The sequence below is a fragment of the Myotis myotis genome, unplaced genomic scaffold (genome assembly GCF_014108235.1).
Source record: "Myotis myotis isolate mMyoMyo1 unplaced genomic scaffold, mMyoMyo1.p scaffold_m19_p_13, whole genome shotgun sequence".
Taxonomy (NCBI): domain Eukaryota; kingdom Metazoa; phylum Chordata; class Mammalia; order Chiroptera; family Vespertilionidae; genus Myotis; species Myotis myotis.
In genome coordinates this window covers 33384294-33397235 of record NW_023416317.1, presented here as the reverse complement: position 1 = coordinate 33397235, position 12942 = coordinate 33384294, and the positions used below count along the sequence as shown (strand labels likewise).

The 12942-nt window shown below is 48.0% G+C and overlaps 1 protein-coding gene across 1 annotated transcript; it reads left to right on the top strand.

Moving 5' to 3' along the window:
• Positions 1–9257: 9257 nt before the first annotated feature.
• Positions 9258–11565, top strand: NUDT16 (nudix hydrolase 16). Its single transcript, XM_036332627.1, has 3 exons — positions 9258–9481; positions 9578–9847; positions 10603–11565. Exons 1-3 carry the CDS (start codon positions 9290–9292, stop codon positions 10762–10764), a joined length of 624 nt encoding a protein of 207 aa, XP_036188520.1. The 5' UTR covers positions 9258–9289; the 3' UTR covers positions 10765–11565.
• Positions 11566–12942: the final 1377 nt, after the last annotated feature.

Below are 12942 nucleotides of genomic sequence, written 5' to 3'. Positions count from 1 at the left end.
GGCCATCCCTCATTCATAGGGGTCACCTGGAGTGAGAGCCAGCTCAACAGCATGTAACACACACACACACCAGCGTGGGTATTCATCACTAACCAACTGCAAGATGATGGGTGGAAACTGGCTGAGGAGTTAGGGAGCTAGGAAGGCGCTTATTACGAAACAGTCACAGGTATGAGGGGATCAAGGGGCCCTGCTAGCTTGCTGCTTTGTAAAAAATACATCTATTTCACAAATGCCAATTGACCTTTCTGCTTTCTATTTATGCAGAGGAAATGCCACCAGCTATTTTGGGTGATGCAGAGATAAGACACACAAAGGAGCGTGATGGAAGTTAATTATTTAATGTATTTGGAAGCTCTAGGTCTATTATAAAAGAATCCAGCCACCGCAGGGGGCCCCGGGATAAAGGAGGCTGGCAAACTAAACAGTTGCTCAAGGGGAGGACATACCCCACTCCTCTTTCAGGATGATGGGATCGCTCACTAATGTGTCAGAAGAGAATGGGGCCAGGAGCAAAACTGAAAAATGAGGCAAAGAGAAGTGTGTGTGTGTGTGTGTGTGTGTGTGTGTGTGTAAGAAAGAGACAGACGGAGACAGCTAGATGGGGAACGGACTGGGGGGTGGGGTGGTGGACACACAGTAAGGAATATTTTTAAATCATCTGCCACAGCCTATGTAGGGCAGAAATGAACTTAATACCAGATGATGTGGATTCGACCCACTCTTGCCATTTACTGTGTGATCCGGGGCAAGTCATTCCTCTGAGTCTTAGTTTCCTGCCTCTGTCTGAAGATTGTGTAGCGAACAAGTAAGGTAATATATATAATAGGTTGAATCGCACGACATTGCCGGGGGTGCGCCGTAATGTGGGAAATGCTTTAAATGCTGTACGATGGCCTCCGCTTTGGAGGAGAAATTATCCTTAGTTTTATGATCAGGCCGCCTGATCTCCCATCATTGGAGAGTCATCTCGGAAGGTTTCTTTAGGCTTCTTAGTTTCTACTACTGCCGTGCAAACACACCCCAAAAGTATACACTTTTAGCCATTTTCAGCCAGCACTTGATTAAAAATCGCTGGCAGTCAGCTAAGAGCTGAGAGGGCCAAGAGTGCAGCTGAGAAGGCCGTGTGACCCCTAAATTAGCAGCATCACCAAGACCCTGAGGATACTCAGTTCTTCCCTAACTTCAGAAGGATATTCAGAAATTTGGTCCAACAAATAAACATTATAAAATAACCTATCGTAAATATTCATTAGGAGCAGCAGAGCCATTAACATGTATGCAGAATTGAAGGCTTGACTCCAACAGGAATATTTTCCATAGTACATTTGTAGGGTTCGTTTGACAATCTTTCAACAGCTAGAAATTGTTTTCTTTCCAAAGTATTGTGGCTTTTTCCTGCTCTGAAAGATTGGATTTTGGGTTCCAATTCACCCCTCCCTGGACCCCTAACTCTTCCCTTGTAACTTCCTCCCCCTGTCCCCCACCTCCCCTTCCACCCCGTAAAGACTCCACAGTTGGCCACGAAACCTGTTTGGCTGAGGGGCCCCTCAGGAGCAGGACACTGCAGGTGCATTTGTTAAGTTCTCTTGTGCCTCTGCCTCGCCAGCTCGTCTGCCAATCATGGGAGAGGATGAACGCTGTGGGCAGAGCTGCCCCAGCCAAGGAATGAGGCAGAGCAGCTTCAGGCGATCTGCAAACTCCTGAGCCCAAAGCAAAGGCTTGTTGCTGTGTGCTCCTCGGGGTTTGTGGTTGTTTACTATGTATTATTATGGCCATAAGTTAACCACTATTCCTTCCTTCTCCAGACATCACTCTCTCTGTTCCTTCTCCTAACACCTTTTATCAAATCCTTGAGCTTCATACTTTTTGGCATTGATTTTTACTACTTTAGGGGGAAATGTACTTCTAATTAAACAATTCTGTGGCTTCTCAGAATAAAACGTGGCTGCCCTTTGTCAAAGTGGCTCAGGTGAACCATGGACGGTCTCTCCTGGCTTTGGGCAGGTTTCCAGGCCGTGCTGCCTAGGAGCAGGGGGCTGACCAAGACCATCTCCTCCGCAGACGTGGTCTAATTCGTCCTTGGATTTTAGCTCAACGTGTACTGAGTTCATATTCTGTACCAAGCATTAGTGTAGGCTCATGGATGATAAGGATTCAGCAGGCACTCCCAACAACCTAAGTGTCTCCACTGATGAATGGGTAAAGGAAATGTGACATATATACACAACTGATTATTATTTAGCCTTCAGAAAAGAAACAAATCCTGCCATTTGTAACAACATGGACGAACTTGGAGGATGTTATGCAAAGTGAAATAAATGAGACAGAGGAAGACAAACACTGCATGATCTCACATAGATGTGGAATCTTTAAAAGTTGAACTCAGAAGAACAGAAAAGAATGGTGATTGTCAGTGGGTGGGAGTGTGGGGAAAATGGGGAGATGTTGGCCAAAGGGTATAAAGTTACAGTTATGTAGGAGGAATGAGTTCTGGAGATCTAATGTACAGAACGGTGACTATAGTTAATAATACTGTATCATTATATATTTGAAATTTGCCAAGAAAGTAAATCTTAAGTGTTCTTACCACACATACAAAATGGTAACTGTGTGAGGTGAGAGATGTTAATTAGCTTGTGACAATCATTGCAGAATAGATGTCAAAACATCATGTTGTAGACCTTAAAAATATATAATTTTTTTCAGTTATATCTCAGTAAAAGCTGGGCGAAAAAAATCACCAGGCAAATAAGGAGGAAAAGATCTTGCAAGCATGGAGAACACAGATGGGAGACACAGGACACAGCGTTGGGGTCTGGGAACTTGAACTCTTTGTTGGTGGTTCCTAAAATGTGAGTCAAGTTTGAAAGGAAGGTATGGTGGTCCCCAATGATCCTCACTTCTGGTATTCCTGATTCCACTCACACTGCATCAGGGGTGGCCTGTGTGGCCAGCAGGATGCTGTAGAAGTATGACTTCCGAGACAAAACCATAAAAGACATGGATTCCACCTTGTTTTCTCTTAGGTCTTTCATGCTGCAGGAAGCTGGCCACAATGTCATGCGGACACTCAAGCAACCCTATGGAGACATCTGTCTGGTGTGAATCTGGGGCTTTTGCCAACAGCCAGCACCAACTTCCAGCGACGTCAGTCAGTGACCCACCTGGGAAGCAAATTCTCCAGCCTTCAAGCCTTCCTCTGACTGCAGCCCCGAATGACATCTGGACGAAAACCTCATAGGAAACCCCGAGCCAGAAGCGTCCAGCCACACCATTTCTCGGTTTCTCAGACCACCATTGTTAAGTCGCTCCATTTTACAATATGTCTCAGCAGTAGATCACTAATACAGGAGGCAAAGCTGGGATCCGGGTGGTTGAGTTTGCTCTGCTGTATCCTGTAGAAAAGGGCAGCCCCTGAAGTATGGACAGAGAGTGGCTTTTAGCTGGATCATGGAACTGTGTGGAGCGCAGGGTGAGACTGTAGGCAGGATAGGGAGGGCGCTGAGTGGTGTGGTCCAGGTGAGAAAAGATGAAGACCTGACCACCTGATGAAGTCAGGGCACTGAGAGTGCAGCAGAGACGGACTGGCTTGGGGTGGACGAACTGTCTGTGGGGCCTGCTCGATTTTCAGCATGGGCGACTGGGCTGATGGTGGGCCGTGCACAGAGCTGGGGGGACCGGAGGAGATGCAGATGGTGGGGTGGGGGCTGGAGAAATACTAAGTTCATTCCTGGGTGTGTTGGATCTGAGGTGCTGATAGGGTATTCGGGTGAAGAGGTCCAGGCATGAAGCTGGAAGTGTCTGAAAAGTTCTGTTCTTACAGTGAAATAGACCCACCTAATGAGCTCCAGACCACACAGCAGAGGATGCTGTTGATGCTGGACCTGCAAAGAACCAAGAACAGGGCTGGTTTCTATAGATGCCACCTCCTTTTAGGTTGTTGATTGTGACTTCAGGTATGTGGATGCCTAAAAAACATTAAGCATCTAGCCCAGTGGTTCTCAACCTGTGGGTCGACACCCCTGTGGGGTTCGAAAGACCCTTTCACAGGGGTCGCCTAAGACCATCAGAAAACATAAATAATTACATATAAATAATTAATATATAATTACATATTGTTTTTGTGATTAATCACTATACTTTATGTTCAATTTGTAACAATGAAAATACATCCTGCATATCAGATATTTACATTACGATTCATAACAGTAGCAAAATTACAGTCATGAAGTAGCAATGAAAATAATTTTATGGTTGGGGGTCGCCACAACATGAGGAACTGTATTAAAGGGTTGAGGAAGGTTGAGAACCACTGATCTAACCCTTTCAGTAAATCCTTTTGGATGCAGCCCAACTGTCTCTAACTGGCAGCTCTTTGCTGGTGACACCTCCCCACTTCAAAATAAGCCTTTTTTTCAACTTTAGCTTTGCATTTGAAAGACCTGGACATTTTTAGGAGGATTAAGTGAAATGATTTGAAATTTCCTGGCAGGTGGTAGACGTTGGTCACAGTCTTCTTTCTGCCTAAAAAGTGAGACTAGACTAGACCCTACCCTCTCCCTCTCCTGGTCCAAAAGGGATTGTGCCTGTAAGAAAAGTTTTGTGAAATGCAAACCTTTATTCAAATGTAAATTATAACCTTTCCCTTTAACTTCAAGAGAAGATCTTTTTAACATTTTACTATGGAAAACATCAAACTACATAAAAGTAAAGAGAATAATGTAATAAGCCCTTGTTATGAAACCACCACTCACCTTCAAAAATGATCGATTCATGGCCACCTTATTTTATTTATGCTCTCACCCACTCCCCCCACTGGATTATTTTTGTATCATTCATAAATATTTCAGCACATATCTCTAAAAGATAAAGAATCTTTTCATTTGTTGAATCATAAGATTTTCATTCTTCCATGTGCTTAAAATTTAAACCACAAAACTCAATTATAAAGGTATTTAATCCATATTGAGATGTTAAAGTAGCAAGAAAATCTTTATATTTTAGTATTTATTTTAAATACTTTTAAAAGTCACAATACCATTATTATACTTTAAAAAATGATAATTCCTGTATATCAAATACCCAGTCAGTTTGCTTATTTCTGCCACTGTTTTACTTTTTCCTTAAGTTTGCTTCTTTTTTGTTGTTGTTAATCATCGTCTGAGGATATTTTTCCATTGATTTTTAGAGAGAATGGACGGGCGGGGGAGAGACAGAGAGAGAAACAAGATGTGAGAGAGAGACATCACATCGATTGGTTGCCTCTCACACATTCCCTGACCAGGGCCAGGGATCGAGCCTGCAACTGAAGTACATGCCCTTGACTAGAATCAAACCTGGGATCCTTCAGTCTGGGGCCAACACTCTATCCACTGAGTCAAACTAAGTAGGGCTCCTTAAGTTTGTTTCTTCAAATTAGGATCCAAATAAAACCCAATCACTTAAAATGATACGTCTTTTCAATCCCTTTTAATGTATAGATTCTGCCTCCATCTCTTTTTCCCCTGTAATTCACTTAAGAAACCAGATCGTTTACTTGTAAAGTTTCCTTCAGTTTAGATTTTGCTGATTGCAGCCTCCTAAATGTTTTACAAATAAGCTTTATTTTTTAGAAGTTTTAGATTTACAGAAAAACTGCGAGGAAAGTACAGAATTCCCACATAGTTCACCCAGTTTCCCCTATTATTAACATCTTACATTAATATTTGTTACAATAATGAACCGACAGGGATACATTACTGTTAACCAAAGTCCATACTTTATTCAGATTTCCTTCGTTTTTATCTAATGCCCTTTTCTGGTCCAGGATCCCATCATTTGTAGTCGTGCATCCTTAGGGTCCTCTTTGTTGTGACAGTTTCTCAGACTCCTTGTTTGATGATGACCTTCACAGTTTTGAGGCATGCTGGTCAGGTGTTTTGTAGAATGTCCCTCTGCTGGGGTTTGTTTAATGCTTTTCTCATGGTTAGATGGGGGTTATGACATTTTGGGAGGAAGACCATTGACATGAAGTACCGTATTCATCACGTCATATTGTCAAGGGGACATACTATCAGCATGACTTAACACTGTTGATGTTGACCTTGAACACCTGGCTAATGCTTGTCAGGTTTCTCCCCCAACACATACACCTCTTTGCATACTGTCCTCTTTGGAAGGGAGTCACTATTCAGAACTCACGTTTACGGAGTGGGCACTTGTGGCCCTTGAGGGGGAGTATGTACATTATTCCAGATTCTTCTGCATGAGAGATTTCTCTTCTCATCATGGATTTACTTGTGCATTATCCATATCAGTATGAACATGCAGGTATCTGTTTCAGACTTGAGTTGTAACCCAATACTGCTGGCGGTTTTTGTGAGCTTTTGCCAGGTGACTCTAATGTTTACCCAGGGCCATTTCCAAGTGCTCTAGAACTCTGATGGGGTAATGAGTTGTGTCAGGCACAGTCTCGTCACCGTGACCCAGTGCCTGATGTTAGTAGATGCTATACCTGCCAGGCTATTCAGAAGACTATAAGCTAGCAAAGATGATGCCCGGGACATCTCGTTCTCCCCTAGGGATGCTGAGGCCTGATGATTGTGGCTGACTTCCAACCAACAGGTCTTTAAGATAAGACGACAATCTGCCCACCCTCAACCCCATGGACGCTACATCTACTTGGTGCCAGCACTGTTCTGGATGCTTTAAACCTCTCAATAGTCCTAGTAGGTTGGTATCTCCATTGAACAGGTGAGCACGTGGGGATCTGGCAGTTAAATGATGCTAAGGTGACAGGCCTGCGTCTGGGTGGCTTCTTGGGCTCTTCCCTGTCCCGTGCTGTCACTTACAGGCTGTGACTTTAAGCCCAGGCCCTCTCAAGGAGCTGCCTCATCTTTCCCTCTGTGTAATTAATGTTGACTATTGATGTAGAGGTAATCTGCATAGAGTGCAAAGCCTCAGAAACGGTGGGGAAGGCCGGGGCTGGGCGAGAGATCCTGAATCCTTGTCCCTCCACATCAGGTCCTGAGTAGCCCCCCACCTTCCTTCACAGCTAGGTGGTCTGAGAGTGTGTGAGGGTAAGTCTAGAAAGCCTTAAGCACTTCTTCTACCGCTAAACCTTCCTCACTTTCCTTCCTGTGCCCACAGGGTTTCACCCACCCCTTCCTTGGAAAATTTTGTTGGCAGAGGTGAAAACAGCACCAGAATGTTACCAGTGACCTTGGTTTAGCAACCTCAGAACTTGAGTTCTGGCTAAGAAAGAATTCAGACCCTCCCTCAAAGGGGGAGACATTAAAATTCATTGTACTGTACCTTGGCCGAGTGGCTCCGTTGGTTGGAGTGTTGTCAGTGCACCAAAAGGTTGTGGGTTTGATTCCCAGTCAGGGCACATATCTAGCTAGTGGGTTCAATCCCTGGTTTGAGGCAACCAGTAGATCTATCTCTCTCACATTGATGTTTTTCTCTCTCCTCTCCCCTCCCTTTCCCTCCTCTTTCTCTCTCTCTCTCTGAAATCAATAACAACATCATTTGGTGAGGATTAAAAAAAAAAAAAATTCAGAGCCAAGACTCAAACTATGAGAGAAAGTTTACTTAGAAAGTCACCAAGTTAGAAGTGAGCCATAGAAGATATGGATTCAGGAAACAAATTCCAGAGGCAAAAGAAGGGTCCTTGGAGTTTAGGAGAAAGAGAAAGAGAAAGGCATTGTGCCAGGAAAGGTACCAGGGTGCTCCCCAAGCCTTCCTAAGGGCTTTCTTCTAAGGATGGGGATTTCAGGGAGGGTCCCAGGGGTGGATCTCATTAGAATATTCATCAGTTTTCCAGGTGAGTCCTTTGAGGGTTGTGGCACCAGAGCCATTAGTTATCGCAGCTGGTCCTGATGCCAGGTATGGCTTTCCTTGTCCATTTTTGCTGCTTTTCTGGGCCAGGAGCTGAAACACAACTGAGGCCTAGATGTATTTGAGATGGATCAGAACCTCACTGTCCTGGGGACTTAATGCTTAAGGGCTAGTCTCAGGTCCCCTTGTTTATTCCCCCTCTAAGGGGGTCTAACCTGCATGACTAGCAACATGCCTGGGAGAAAAGGTCAATGGGTCTAAATGCATGACCAAGGAAGGATATGCTAGGGGACTTTCTGCTCTGGTGACCTTCTGTACCCGGCCCGTCATCCTTGCACTGCTCTTGTCTGCTTGTCCTATCCACTGCCTATTGCCACTCCCAATTCTTGACTAGAACGACAGTTCTCATTGACTACCCCTCCTAAATCCCCATCTCAAAAAAATGACACCACCTTAGCCTTGGCCAGTATTGCTAAGTGGTTAGAGCATCCATCAGTACACTGAAGGGTCAGGGCACATACCCAGGTTGCTGGTTCAATCCAAGGTCAGAGAGCGTATGGGAGGCAATGGGTCTCTCTCTCTCTCTCTCTCTCTCTCTCTCTCTCTCTCTCTCCAATAAAAAACATCCTAGGGTGAGGATAAAAAAGAAGACACCACCATCCACCCAGCCCATAAACTCTGACCTTATCCCAGTACAATTCTCTCCCAACATTCAATCAGCCAAGGATTCCTCACAATTCCACAACTCAAGAGAGTTACACCATCCCTCCTCTCCATCTCCATTGCCCCAGGAAGGCCAGCTCCACCTCATTTTATATATATATATACACACACACATTGATTGATTTCAGAGAGGAAGGGAGAGGGAAGGAGAGAGAGAAACTAAGAATCATTCATCGACTGTCTCCTGCACCCCCCTCCTGGGAATAGAGCCCCACCGGGCATGTGCCCTGACCAGGATTCACACCGTGACCTCCTGGTTCATAGGTCCACCCTCAACCGCTGAGCCAGGCCAGCTGGGGGCCTCATTTCCTTTCTAACCCTCACCCAGCCCAGTGCTTCATGTACCATCCAGACCAAACCAGATGCAGTTCCTCTATCACTCCTTGTGCTCCCCTAGCTCCCAGGATTCGTCCCTAAGCGAATCCTGCTCAGGCTACAATCCCTTCCGCGCGTCCCACTATCCAGGCCCCTCGGGAAGAACTACAGACGCGGGATTATGAACATAATTTACCCGCCCCCTCCGCAGTCAGGGCGCCCCGCGGCCCAATCCAGAAGAAGGTTTCGGTATCCTAGTGTCCCACCGCCCAAGACTTCACCCAAGCCCCACCCTGATTGGCTGCCATCTGGGCCTGAGCCCTGCATGGATTGGTCCTTACCGCCGGGCCCAGGCTCGGATTGGTCCAGGCTGAGAGCCACCAGCCTGCCCACGTGGGCCTCCTGAACAGCGGGTGGGGAGCGTCCGGCCATGGGGGAGCGTCGCGGCACCTGGGAGCGTCGGCCCGGGGGGGAGCGTCCGGCCCCGGCGGGGGTCCGCAGGGTGGAGCTGGAGGAGGCCCTGGAGCTGAGGGCTCCCTGGCGGCACGCGTGCCACGCGCTGCTCTACGCCCCGGACCCCGGGCTGCTCTTTCGCCGCATCCCGCTGCGTTACGCCGTCCTGGTGAGGAGGGGGCGCGCGCGACCCCTGCCCCGCTCTCCTCCCTCCCCCGAGGCCGGCTCTGGCGCCCCGGCCAACCCCCGCTTCCCTGTCCTGCAGATGCAGATGCGCTTTGATGGGCGTTTGGGCTTTCCGGGCGGCTTCGTGAATCTTTCGGATGGCAGCCTGGAGGACGGGCTGAACCGCGAGCTCAGGGAGGAGCTGGGCGAGGCCCTGGCCGCCTTCCGCGTGGAGCGCACCGACTACCGCAACTCCTACGCGTCGTCCGGCCCGCGCGTCGTGGCCCACTTCTATGCCAAGCGCCTGACGCTGGAGCAGCTGACCGCTGTGGAGAGAGGCGCCCCGCTGGCCCAGGACCACGGGCTGGAGGTGGGGCCAGCCTGGACACCCGCATCCCACGTCCTCCCTCCTCCACCCAAAGCCTCGCCCCGGGTTTCCTAGTTGAAGCCTTGGTTAGCTTTCATCTGGATGGCTGACCCAGCTACCCCCACCCCCGTGAAGTTTCTCCATCACTCCCCCTTTACAGGCCTCTGCAGCTAACTTTCTAGAAGGCACCCAAACCAGCCTCTCTTCTCCCCTTTTCTAATGGGCAGGCATTGCCCTCTGGGCCCCTGTTAAGCCTGGATAGGAGATGTGGCCCGGTACTTTGTGGGGAAACCTTGGCACTTAGGCTAGGGGATTGGGGGACAGATGGTACATGGGGATGGTTCTCACACTTTGGTAGTTATCAGAATCACCTGGGAGGCCTATTAAAACAGTACTTACTGGCCCCCCTCCCAGAATTGCTGGTTCAGTGGAGGCAGGAGGGGAAGACCTGAGAATCTGTATTTTTCAGAAGTTCCTAACTGCTGCTGCTATGGCTGGTCTGGGTGCCACATTTTGAGAACTACTGGTGTAGGACCAAGCAGGCCTCCTGGAGGCAGCAGCCACTAACGGTTCTGGAGCTGGATAGCATGACTCGGGTCACCTGTCTGCAGAGAGCTAGGCCCACCCGGCTTTATTGAGATGTGAGTCCCCAGGCCTGGTTGTGCTGGACAGATACGGGGTGAGGTGTCTGATCCAGAACGACAGGCCAGGATGAGCTGCCTGGGTGCCCAATGTCGCCTGTCCTTTTCCTTTCCCAGGTGCTGGGCCTGGTGCGGGTGCCCCTGTACACCCTGCAAGATGGTGTGGGCGGCCTGCCTGCCTTCCTGGAGAATACCTTTATTGGAACTGCACGGGAGCAGCTGCTGGAAGCCCTCCAGGACTTGGGACTGCTGGAATCTGGCTCTGTCCTCAGGCCGTAAGGCCTCAGCTCTGCCATCAGGACCTCTGTGCTTGTGAGAGAGGGAGGAGAAAGGAATGTTTTCTTGCCCTGGGCCCGAGCCTGAGAGGGGACAGATTAAAAGGAGAAGTACGTGCAATATGTTCTGAGCATAGGGCCCCCAGCAACTCATGGCATCAGAGGCAAAAAGCTGTCTCTCATCCCAGGGGCCCTGGCGAATCTCAGTGCCTGTCTCTTCCCTGTACATTTGCGCACACACACACAGCCTGGCAGCCCCCAGACATTTGAATGTAAAGTCTGCGCCCACACACAAGCTGATGCCTCCCTGACCCCCAAAGTTTAGTTTAACTGGGAAGTGGGATGCATGGGCCTCAGCTGTCACCATCCCATCCTCTTGCCGAGGAGGAGCTTCTGAACCACTCTCCTACATGGTCTCTTCCCACACACATACATGGCTGCCCTTCAGGGTCTAGCCCAGCCCACGATTGTTGAGGACAGAGAAGCAGAGGACCCCCTTTTCCCTCTGAAAGTGGCCGCATCCTTCCCTGGGAATTGGCCAGAGCAGTAGACCCCTGAAAAGAGGTTAAAGGGCCCTAACCAACCCCCTGCTGTCTTCTGAAACTGAGCAGAAAGATGTGAGGAAATGGTTTGGTCTCCTTGGAGTGACCTTGAACTTGACACATCTAAGTCCTGGTGCATCTCCTTCAGGGTTTTCATCTTTGGGGACCCTTTAGACTCTGGGGACATCAGAAGGGAACTGACACAGCCCTGAGCTAGCCCTGCTCTGATAAAAAGAGCTTCCCAGTAAAGGGTTTATAGTGGCTTCCTGGCCCTCTTGTTCTTTCGACAATATGTATGAGGAATTGGAGATCTAAAGACGAGAGCCATAGGACTTGCTCCCCTCGGGGCTGGGAAGCTTTCGGGGGGGCTAAATGGTAAATATTTTAGGCTTTGTTGGGCCACATGGTCTTTGTAGCAACTGTTCAACTCTGCCATGTCAAAAGTATTAATGGACAATACATAAATAAATAGGTGTGGCTGTGTTCCAATAAAATTCTTTATTTTTAAGTATATTTTTATTTATTTCAGATAGGAAGGAAGGAGAGAGAGAAAAACATCAATGATGAGAATCATTGATCAGCTGCCTCTTTCACACCCCACACTGGGGATCGAGCCTGCAACCCGGGCATGTGCCCTGACCTCCTAGTTCATAGATCGACATTCAACCGCTGAGCCAAGCTGGCCAGGCAAGACTATTTTTAAAAGGAGGTGGCCAGCCCCTGCTCTAGAGAGAAAGATAAGATTAATAATTTTAATTATGATGCCTATTGTTTTTGTCAGTGTTAAGAAGGAAATAATGGATTGATGCAGGTCCTACCTTGATATTTTTTACTTGAGGTGGTCTGGAAGGGCCTTCTCCGAAGAGTATTTTAGCTGAAAGGTGAGAAGGAAGTAGCCAGGTAGGAGTGTGGGAAGAATATTCTAAGGTTTTCCAGGGAGGAAAGTCCTGAGGAAGAATTGGCAAATTATCCCAAAACAAGGGTAGGCTAATTAGACTCCATCTCTCCATCGGGAGGGCAGGAATTTGCGGCCGTCTTTAATTTACCAGAGCATGGGCTAGAAATGGAAAAAGGCCAGTGTAATTAGACTATAGGATGAGCAAGGAGAGATGAAGCTAGAGAGGCAGGCAAGAGGCCATGATGTGGGGCTTAGTGTGTGGAGAGTGGACTCAAAGGGGAGAGAAAAAGTGAGATGGGAGGCTGCCACAGCAGCTCACATGGGAGATGGTGGTGATCTGGGCCAGCGTGGCAGTAGAGGTGGAGAGAAGTGGATGCATTTGAGGGAGACGATGGTGGCATTGACCGGCCCTCTGATGGACTGGTTGGGGTGCGGTGAGGGAAAAGAGGGTTCAAGGGTGGCTTTCAGTTTGTGTCTTAGGTTATTCAAATTGTAGATGAAGGGAAAATTGAGGGAATAGCAAGCTTTTGGGAGGGGTAGAATCATGGTCATTGTGGGCATGTTGAGATACAAATCTGTGGGGCATCTGCATAAAGATAGAGCAATTTGTCAGGCTGGATGAGGTCATCCAGGGGGAGAAAAGAGAAGCCCAAGGAAGCCCAACCCTGAGAGTTTGGGGGAGGAGAGGACATGTTACAGAGGGTCAGAAGTTGAGAGGAAGCTGCTTTAAGAAAGTGGGCTG

Excerpts from the sequence above, each read along its gene's own strand:
- NUDT16 (XM_036332627.1), top strand. The coding sequence starts at position 9,290 with ATGGGGGAGCGTCGCGGCACCTGGGAGCGTCGGCCCGGGGGGGAGCGT. Across the intron at positions 9,482-9,577 it reads CGCTGCGTTACGCCGTCCTG|ATGCAGATGCGCTTTGATGG; the intron begins GTGAGGAGGGGG and ends CCTGTCCTGCAG. Across the intron at positions 9,848-10,602 it reads CCCAGGACCACGGGCTGGAG|GTGCTGGGCCTGGTGCGGGT; the intron begins GTGGGGCCAGCC and ends TTCCTTTCCCAG.